The sequence below is a fragment of the Chrysochloris asiatica genome, unplaced genomic scaffold (assembly GCF_000296735.1).
Source record: "Chrysochloris asiatica unplaced genomic scaffold, ChrAsi1.0 scaffold00206, whole genome shotgun sequence".
NCBI classification, from domain to species: Eukaryota; Metazoa; Chordata; class Mammalia; order Afrosoricida; family Chrysochloridae; genus Chrysochloris; species Chrysochloris asiatica.
Genome location: NW_006408724.1, coordinates 5,375,414 through 5,386,194, shown reverse-complemented (window position 1 = coordinate 5,386,194; position 10,781 = coordinate 5,375,414). Strand labels below are relative to the sequence as shown.

At 42.2% G+C, this 10,781-nt stretch overlaps 1 protein-coding gene across 1 annotated transcript; it reads right to left on the bottom strand.

Moving 5' to 3' along the window:
• Positions 1-253: 253 nt before the first annotated feature.
• Positions 254-9,946, bottom strand: VIM (vimentin). The gene is made up of 10 exons (XM_006872613.1): positions 9,891-9,946; positions 8,431-9,119; positions 7,668-7,728; positions 4,583-4,678; positions 4,332-4,493; positions 3,609-3,734; positions 2,804-3,024; positions 1,980-2,023; positions 1,446-1,531; positions 254-613 (listed from the first exon to the last, which is right to left on the bottom strand). The coding sequence occupies exons 2-10, from the start codon at positions 8,985-8,987 to the stop codon at positions 572-574; spliced, it is 1,395 nt and encodes a 464-aa protein (XP_006872675.1). The 5' UTR covers positions 8,988-9,119; positions 9,891-9,946; the 3' UTR covers positions 254-571.
• Positions 9,947-10,781: the final 835 nt, after the last annotated feature.

Here is a 10,781-nt window from a genome sequence, read left to right as displayed (position 1 = left end):
ACTCATTGCAACCCTACATACAGCAGAACAAATACACTGCTCAGTTTCGCTATTGTTGTATTTGAGCCCATCGTTGCTGCCACTGTGTCAATCCATCTTGTTGGGGGTCTTTCTCTGTAGAGATTAAAGTGTTAGAAACTCTATGGGGCAAGTCTAATCCTGTTATATAGGGTAAGTATGAATCAGAACTGACTTCACGGCAATGGATTTGCTTTTATTTTTTTAGTATTACCAAACAAATGACACATCAAAAGAATTTTTCCAAAAATTTATTGAAGCAGAAACAAGTTGGTCAGATACTTGCTGGAAAAAGCAGTTTTAATGGTATTCAAAAATACTTTTAAAAAAGTATTCTAGCACAAGACTTCTTCATAAACTAGATTATGTTGTAAACTTTTTTCTACCTCTTTTGGGAGTGTTGGTTCTTAAGAACTAGAGCTTATTCCTATTCCAAATCTATCTTGCGCTCCTGAAAAAACTGCAGAAAGGCACTTGAAAGCTGTTTCTTTAAGATATGGATCTTGTTTTATTTTTGCTGGTAATATACTGCCACACCAAGTGGGTGCAGTTTTCACTCAAGATCATCATGATGCTGAGAAGTTTCATTGATAACCTGTTGAAAAGACAAAACCCAAATAAAATATAGCACTATATACAAAGATTAAATTATTCCATAAAAACCTCACAAAGAAGAATCCTACTAAATATATATAATTTATTGCAAAAGTAGGAAGGCTCTATTGGTTCTGCATTACAATACAACTAGGAGGGGTTGATACATATGCAAGATGTTCTTCATCTATAGGCAAATTAAATATTCAGTGGAATGCTATGATTCTTAAAAGAAAAAAATTTAAAAGCAAAGGCCTCTGATTTTTAAAGATGTCTTAAAAATCAGATGCAGCAAAGTTAAGACATCATTTGCAGCAAAATGGGCTAAATTTATGGACACATTAAGATTCAGTGAAGATTAAAATAAATCTTGAAAATTTATTTACTGAAATAGAGAGGTAACAAGAAATTAATTGTCCATACATATAGCTGGTCCTTGTACTACATAGAAGGGTACAGGAAATGTTTAGGAGAATGTCACAAGTAGAAGGACTTGTGTCCAGGATCAAAACATTCCTGACATTGAAGTTGCCTGATGAAGCCAGTCTGGGAAGTAATTTGAGGAAACTTTACTTGCATTTCAAATCAAACACCACAGCAAAAGCACTCATTCTGAGCTTCAGAAAGATTGCCATCTACCCTTCACATCTAGGAGCCAAATAACTAGTTGACTATGTGTAGTGTTGGAAGAAGAGGGGCATTGTTGTTTTAGCTGGTGTGATTAAAACTGAAAACTCCCAAATTAGCTGTCTCTGAGAGAGAGATTTATTGATTTCAAAAGGACACCAATTGCTTTCCGGACTATTTCATTTTTTTATTTCAAAGATACCCACCTGTCCATCTCTTGTTTCAACAGTCTTAATCAGGAGTGTCCTTTTTGAGTGGGTGTCAACCAGAGGAAGAGAATCCAGATTGGTTTCTGAATAAAGAAATGAGGCAAAAATGAGTAAACATAAGATGTAAACAAAAGAAGTTAACTCTTTTATTAAAAGAGTTAAACAATCTCTTGCAATTGTTTAACATGCTTCTTTGAAGTACTCTAAAATAAATCTAAAAATACTTCTAAGACTACTACTTTTATTTGAAAGTCAAGAGCCTGCCACCACTGCAGCATGAGGATGAGGCATAGTATTTTACTGAGTGCTCCCACCAGGAAGAATTCAATAGAGTTTGCATTTAGCTTGAAACCAAAAAAGCAGAACAGTGCCTGATTCTGATTTTGAAAGTTATATATTAAAAATAGTTTTATAAAATTTTAATAGATTCTTTTCTGGTGTTTCTCAGGTGTCATACAAAATGAGTCCTTTCTCATAAACACAATGGTTATAAGCTACTGAAACTTTTCAGAAGGGAAAATAAATGCTTACCCCTCAGATTCAGGGAAGAAAAGGTTGGAAGAGGCAGAGAAATCCTATAAAGGAGGAAGGAAAACAGTAAAATATTTGGAAAATAACTTGAACAAAGACCATATCTAGGAGTCTTTTATTTTAATCAAATAAGATAATTTACTTGGCAATTGTTAAATTAGGGATTCGCATTTACCCATGATTGGCCTTCTTGGTACATTTAAAAGATTTTACTCCAAGCATTTCCCAAGGATATGTACTACTAGAAGGTAGGCTTTGACAGAGAGTTGTGGGTTCAGATCCCAGCTCTGTTATTGATTAACTCTGACTAGGACAAGTTACTGGCTCTAAGAAACCATCTAAAAAGAGTGAAAAGTATCTTGTCCTTATTGCTAAGTGCTATGGAGTCAGTTCCAATTCATAGCAAACTTACGTACAACAGAATGAAAAACTGCCCGGCTATGTGCCCTCCTCACAATCACTGCTGTGTTTGACCCATTGTTGCAAGAAAGTATCTACCTTGCATAACTATTCTAAGGACTGAATGAGACAATGCATACAAAGTGGGTAATCTACTACCTACCAAATGGTAGGTATTAATTCACACATAACAAAAACCAGTTGCCAAAAATTAGATTTCAACTAATGGCATCCTATACATGTCAGAGCAAAACTGTGCTCTCCACAAGGTTTTCACTAGTTGTCTTTCCAAAGGTAGACCACCTGGTCTTTCTCCCACGGCACGTGTGGGTGGACTTGAACTTCCAATCTTCCACTTAGCAGCTGAACCCATTAAGTGTTTAGATCAGACAAGGATTTCAAACATGCAAATTGTTATTCTATACCTGCTCTCCTCGCCTTCCAGCAGTTTCCTGTAGGTAGCAATCTCAATGTCAAGAGCCATCTTAACATTCAACAGGTCTTGGTATTCACGAAGGTGACGAGCCATTTCTTCCTTCATGTTTTGAATCTCATCCTGCTGACGGCCAATAGTGTCTTGGTAGTTAGCAGCTTCAACAGCAAAGTTCTCTTCCATTTCACGCATCTGGCGCTCCAGAGATTCATTCTGTAGGAGGTGACAAAGGCTTCTGATATTATTTCCCAGGGAAAACTCTTCTATTTCCAGAATTAATTATAGTCCATTTGTATAATTTTTACTAATGTCAAGTGGTGAGTACTCTAATTCTAGGTGAATAGTACAAATTCCAACTCCCTTCTTACGAGAGGGCTTCACAAAGTTCGTGTGGAAAAAAATTCCGTTATTTTTTCATTCAAATTTTCCATGGATGTTTTGAAGCCCCTATGTATTAAGGAACCCTGGTGGCACTATTGGGTAAGCACTGGGCTACTAACCACAGGGATAGCAGTTCCAAAACAACTAGCTGCTTCTCAGGACAGCAATGAGGTTGTCTGCTCCCCTAAGTATTTAATCTTGGAAATCCTATATAGGGTTGCTATGAGTCAACAATAAAATTTTTAAGCTAAAATTTTTAGATTTCATTCCAATGCTTTCTGAATCTATCTTAAATAATTTTCTTTGGATAACAATACATAAATTTTTCTAGAAACTTTGTTCAGATATCACCATTGGTTTTATCAATTCTGTGGGTCTGAGTTACTTTTTCTCTGTTACTGTAGTGAGGTACTTACAGTGCCTTTAAGAGCATCCACTTCACAGGTGAGGGATTGGACCTGTCTCCGGTACTCATTAGATTCCTGCTTTGCCTGGCGCAGGGCATCATTGTTCCGGTTAGCAGCCTCGGAGAGATCAGCAAACTGTCAGGAAGAAATAAGAATACCAATGACTCAAAGTCAAGTATTTTGAATCTCAGGAAAATACTACAATTCTGATTCTTTGTGACTGAATACTGTGAGTTTTATCATTTGTGACCTAGTGGGTATTAAATGACTTGTGTAGAAATCCGCTAAGATTCTCTTGGAGATTCTAACTTCCTTAAACGAATGAGAAAGTTTAAGATGGTAAATAACTATCAGGCATGATACACGCCATAGTCTATACTCTTAAGTGCAAATTTCAATGTCTCACAGAATAGTACCAAATTATCTGTTTTGAACTTTGAAAGACCAGTGGAATGCTGGCATTGATATTGTTAGGTAAAGTCCACTCCATTACTCCATCTAAAATGGGAGAAGGCTAAGGGCACGGTGCTGGGAGTGACTTTGAAGTACAGAGAATGAAGTTTAGTGGAAAGGGAATGGTGGGGTCGCAGCAGCAGCAAACAAATTTTGAAAATGATGCTTAAGTCAACTCTCTGAATAGAGTTAAATGCTATTTAGAATTTACAGACATGTACAGTATTTTCAGCATAATATGCTTTCCTTTTGTTCTAGTGATATTGACTTGCTTCATACCTTAGACTTGTACCATTCTTCAGCCTCCTGAAGGTTCTTGGCAGCCACGCTTTCATATTGCTGACGTACATCACGCAGGGCAGCTGTGAGGTCAGGTTTGGAGACATCCATATCAATTTGGACATGCTGTTCTTGAATCTGAGCCTGTAGCTCCTGAATTTCCTGAAGAAAGAACAGACAGAAAGTAAGCCTGGCTCAGATGGGGGCAGCAGGTTCACCCACAATCGTTCATTGAGAGTTATTCCACTTACTTCATCATGCAGTTTCTTCAAAAAGGCAATCTCTTCTTGCAAGGATTCTACTTTCCGCTCAAGGTCAAGACGTGCCAAAGAAGCATTGTCGACATCCTATTTTAAAAAGCAATAAGAGAGGATGTATAGGAAACTAAAGCCTATGACTTATATCATTTATTCAATCATTTAAAATTAATCATAGTAGTCTAGTTTATTCACTATAGAAATGGTTTTGATACATTCTATGGCTCTTGCATAAGTTTTTTAATGTTGCAGTGCTGTATGATGCTACGCTTTCTTTGTTAACAAAATGATGATTTGAAAATAAATTAATATACACCATCACAGTAAACAGCTCTCAATCAATTATAACACAATTTAGATTTTACCAGTAATGGTTTTAATTTTTTTCTAGTAAAATACAGGTCATAGCATTTTGAGAGATGTGTGTGTATTTAATGTCATATAACATCACGAGTCCTGGTGTGACACTGTAGGATAAGCGCTGGACTGTTAACCACAAGGTTGGTGGTTCAAGTCCATGAGCCACTCCTTGGAAACCTTATTCAGGGTCACTATGAGTAAGAACCAATTCAACAGCACTTAACAACAACATCCACTACAGTACCATAATGTTGTTGTTGTTGTCAAGTGCCGTCAGGTCAATTATGTCCCATAGCGACCCTGTATAGGGTTTCCAAGGAGCAGATGGTGAGCTTGAACCACCGACCTTGCAGTTCAAAAGGCTTTGCAGTCTGGTCCATTAACCCACAGCACCATACCAGGACTCCATATTGTTGATGGTTGTTAAGTGCTGTCGAGTTGGTTCCGACTCATAGCGACCCTGAACAGGGTTTCCAAGGCTGTAAATCTTTACGGGAGCAGAAAGCCTCATCTTTCTCCCACGGAACAGCTGGTAGTTTCAAACTACTGATCTTAAGGTTCGCAGCCCGATTCGTAACCACTACGCTACCAAAACTCCTTTATAAGAGTTGTCAAATTACAAAAGTTTATGCATATATGAACAGAGGAAGAGCAGAAATGCATGTTTCTTAATCTTAGTGTATACCTAAGCTGGGGTTTTTTTCTCAGATCTTCTGAAAATTTTACTTTGGAACCTTCTAGTCATTTGCATCCATGTCACAAGCCTAAGTAAGTATCAAGTAGCAATTTAATGCTGAAGTTCAGGAATGTTCTTGTTGTTAAGTGCTATCGAGTCAGTTCTGACTCATAGCAACCTTGTATAAGATTCCAAGGAGTGGTGCATAGGTCTGAACAACAGAATTTGTGGTTAGCAATCAAATCTGCAAAGATGCAGCTCAAGCAAATAAGAAAAACACATCAAACTCTGAACTGTCTTTGCTTTGTTTTCTCTGGTAGATTTTTGTCCTCAAACTCCCTTGGTGTGCCCATCCATCCTCTTTACTAACCATTGCATCAACTCAGTTACTGGGCTTGCTTCAGACTAAAATGGTCAAAACACTTCCATACAATGAAAGTACATGTAGAGTTCATGCTAACCTTGCTATCCTTTGTCTACAGGGCAAATTGTTACATTCCAGATTAAAGTGAATACTCAAGCAACTAAGATTTTGTTTACCCCAAGGGATGCCTGGAGGACTTCTATAGACTTTAACTTACAGCAATTATATTTGGAGTACATTTATAGCCTTACATTCTTAAAATGTTGAGACCTTTCTGTCACTTTCATGGAAAGATAAGTGAGGAAAGAGTGATAATAAAAAAAAAAAATTCAACTTGGAAATAATTTTATCTTGCTAAGCTCTAAATGAGATTTTTAAAAAGATATTTTATTAAACTCTAAAAAAAAGTTCTCTGTGACATTCTACTTCATTGAAGAGAATGTGAGAAATTTTAATTCTTCCTTAAAAGAGAGGAATTTCTATATCAATATTGTTTTATAACAACTCAGCAAAGCTGCAGACATCACAGGTATGATAATAAATGCCTAAGGACTAAAAATGAATAGTACACGTTGCTGTGCATTTAAACTGATTTGGCAACTATATTTCAGTTTCAAAATATTATCCTAAACTATTCATTTTAGAGTATTCTTGCAGCCAGTTCCAGTGTTTGGGAGAATAAAACTGTTAGGTCCTGCTTTTAATTTGCAATTTTAAGTGAAAATTCCTTTCACCGTATCTAGCACTGGAACAATAGCAACAAAAATGCTTTACTTAAAGTTGTATTCATCAGCCATAAGCTTTTTCTTTATTCACAAATACCATGCTAAAGACTACAAGAAAGTTCTGTAACTTTAAGAACTCTGCACATCACATACTTCAGTCTGGGCCAGATAGTAGATAACAGATATTAGGATGTTAGCAAATACTTGTATTCAATTAGAACTATGCTTACATCATTACATATTCAATAAGAATGTAGCCTGTTGCAAAGCTGCTCTGGGCACACAAAGGCTCCTATTATTTCTGACCAGAGCCACCACATTTGCCAGAATGTCTGTATCTACATTCCATAGTGAATCCCATAGAAACCATTAATACCCTTCAGCCAAGGGGACAGATGGCTCCTTTTCATCCTTATTAGATCACAAAATAGCTGTGCATAGTGATACTTCCATCTAAGTTTAATGCCACAATAGAACTGGCAGAGAAGAAAAGAAACTTTTTGGCATCATTCCAGTTAAAGCAAGTTTCTTATCCTCCAACACCTTTTATATTTTAAACTAACGGGCATAATTACCTTTTATATTTTAAACTAACGGGCATAATTGAGCTTTTTGTGACCTTGTAAAAGCTGGCCAACTTTAGTAAGCCACAATCTAAACCAAACTGTAACTTTTCAAAAATCAGAACGTCAGTGTGCTACGAAAAAAGAAAGAAACAGATCTATTTCCTTGAGTTCTAAAACTCTTGAAAAAAGTAAAAAGTTAAAGACTGTCTTTCTATTCTAAAGGCTAAAGAACTCAAATTGCAGAAGCTCCAATTTGTAGTCTTCTTGCCACTAGTGGGCTTTAAGCATAGACGTGAAGTTTTGCACTTGAGTTAAGCAACTTTTCGAATTGCCAGTGGGGTGGTTGGGTGTGGTCCGGAGGCCACGAGTGAGAAGGAAGTCTACAAACCTGTCTGAAAGATTGCAGGCTGCTCTCGGCTTCCTCTCTCTGAAGCATCTCCTCCTGCAACCTGAAAACAGTTGCATATTAACCAAGGGGAACTGGGAAACCGCCAGGGGCGGGGTGGCCACACCCAACCACCACGTTGTCGCTCCTCGAAACCACAGTCGCTGCGCCGCCTCCGCGGACTGCCAGCGGCTGAAGCTTTTGTAGAATTGTTGCCCTAGGCAAGTTTTAGCGGGATCTCCGCAGAAGAGTGAAAAAGAAACCACAGACACCACCAGAACCTGCAAGGCAAACGCCTTCACTCCCGCCTAGGAGGAGATGGCCTTCCTTTGTCTCGCTTCCTCTCCAGCCATCCTCGCCTCCCTCCTCCCGGCCTCATTACTGGCAGCCCGCCAGAAGGGTCCAGGAAACTTTCTGAAAGTTTTGGCGAAGTATTCTCACCGTCTCCAAATGCCTTCAGCTACAAAGTGGTGTTTTGTTTTGTTTTTTAAGAAATCCGTTGCTTGAAACGGCGCATTCTTGGGCAATAAGTGGGGGCAGAGGTGAAATGTTAACTGCAAGGTCTGAGTTTAGGGCGGGGCTGTACCGCTCCAGTCACAGGGCAGCTCCCCAGCTCGACCTCAAGCAGCCACCGCCCAAGTGACATCCCCAAGGGTGTGGCACCCCGCGAGGGGCGTCCTTCCCCTCTTTCGCCCTCCCGTGGCCCTGCCCGGGCGTTGCCCACCACCCCCCTCGACCCCCGCGAATAGCCGGCGCTCCTCCTTACTTCTCCCGGAGCCGCATGATGTCTTCTGCGAGGTTGTCTCGCTCCACCTCGACGCGGGCTTTGTCGTTGGTGACCTGATCCACCTGCCGACGCAGCTCACGCATCTCCTCTTCGTAGAGGTCACCCAGGCGTGACTTGCCCTGGCCCTTGAGCTGCTCGAGCTCGGCCAGCAGGATCTTGTTCTGCTGCTCCAGAAAACGCACCTTGTCGATGTAGTTGGCGAAGCGGTCATTGAGCTCCTGCAGCTCCACTTTCTCGTTGGTGCGTGTATTCTTGAACTCAGTGTTGATAGCATCGGCCAACGAAAAGTCCACAGAATCCTGCAGCAGCCGCATACCCGGCATGCTGCTCCGCAGGCGCACGGCCGAGGAGCGCGTGGCGTACACGCCGCCGGGAGACGAGGCATAGACGCTGCGGCTGGTGCTGGGGCGCAGTGCGCTGCCCAGGCTGTAGGTACGGGTGGATGTGGTTACATAGCTACGGTTGGAACTTGGCCGGCTCGCGGTGCCAGGGCCGCCGAATATCCGACGGTAGGAGGATGAAGATCTGGTGGACATGGCTGCGAAGGGTGGCGGTGGGCTGGGCGGCTGTGGCGGCTCGGACTGGCTCTGGAGGAGAGGCGAGCAAGGTACGGTGGGAAAGCTCCTGCGTCTCTGGCGCGGGGTCCCGGGAGCGAGAGCGGCAGAGGACTGAACCCAGCCAAGGGCGCTGTTTTTATAACCCTGTTAAGAAAGAGGGTCCCCTCCCACTGCCATGCAGTCCGCGAAGCGCGCTAGCCAATGGGGCCCCGCGAGAGGCGGGGAACGGGGGCGGGGGTGTTGGGGCGGGGGCGCCCGAGAACCTTTCTCCTGCTGGTTCAAGGCAGTCAGGACTGAGCATGGTCCCGTTACTTGTTAAGTTGGGCTGGAACTTTGGGGCCTTTCCTCGTAATTGCCGGAAGTCTGTTTAGCCTGGGGGCTGAAAAAGTCGGGGGGTCGCACGGTGTATGGGGAAGCCACCTGGGACTGGACAAGAAAGGTCTCGGGCTCCGCGCCAAAGGGGCGTGGGAAGAGGTGCACGAGGGGGTGTGGCGCGCGGCGGGCACTCAGTCACAGGGCAGAGCCAGCTGGGAACCGGTGGGTGGGAAGACCCGCGGCCCAAGGACAGGAAGAGGGGGAGTAAAAGGATCATGCATTTCCGAAGGCTTTGAGAAAGAAACAAAGAATGCCTGAGATTGGAGTGAGGGGTGGGGACGCGCGCAGCGCAGGACGCAAGGCTGGGACTCCGCGCCTCCTCTCATTGTCCACTTCGGAACGAAGAGAACTCCGACCATCGCGTTTCTTTCTTTCTTTCTTACTTTTGGGGGTACTGTTCAGGGACCGAACTGGCTCTGTCCGGCTTCGGGCGGCCAGAGCATAGGCGGTGGCCGAAGAAAGCCCGGGAAAGAGGGTGGGGTCTCTGAGTCACTGGCAGTGAGTCACTGCGCCCTGCTGGCCCTTAGAGGTCTAGGGCGCCTAGCGGTTCCAGGGAAACCGTTAGATTAGATTGACTCAAATCTCAGCGGGCCGCATTCGCACTACTTGTTTTAAATTTACCCCACTTAGAGTTGGGCCGTGACTTTGATGTACAGTCTGGCTGCAACTGCAAGAAACCAAGAGCGCCCCTGATTTTGAAGAGCTCGCCAAATCGTGATTTTACTCCAATGAACTGACTTCTCTTTGGAAGGGAACTTCTTGCAGACTCTGGAGAGTCCCCAAATGGGGTACTCCAGGAACACCAGTGCATGCAAAAATAGCTTTACTTACAAAGTTCCCTCCTACCCTTCACTCATTCTCCATCTTATCTTCCCCTACTCTTATGAAACCGCACCTAACTTTTAAATGATCTGAAAGTTCTGAGTAAAAGAGGAAATTCAACGTCTGTAGTTTCAAAATCAAAATGATTTTTTTTTCTGCTATAGTGGAAGTCATTAAAGGTATAATCTGAGCCAGTTAGGTGTTCCTTTAAACTCCCCGTTTGATTAATGAGGTCAAATGAAAGGCAATTATATAACTCAGTGGCAATGTTGGGGGAAAATAGATTTCTTAGTTTTAGGACAACTGCACCAGGTAGAATTCTGGTAACTCGTCTGGTAAATGTCAGGTTGTGTCCAGAGGCGGATTTGTGCATTCGATCTTGGCGTGAAGGGGGTAAAACTGTAGGCCATCCTGATAATCAAGAGGTTCCACCGCCTTCACCTATCTAGGTACGTTACTCAACTCAAGGGGCGATCGTTTCAATATTAATAAAATATGAAATACTCCCAATTATCGGTGGTGCCATACGATAAGCACTGGACTTCGAGCCAAAAGGGCCACGGTTCTAGTCCACTA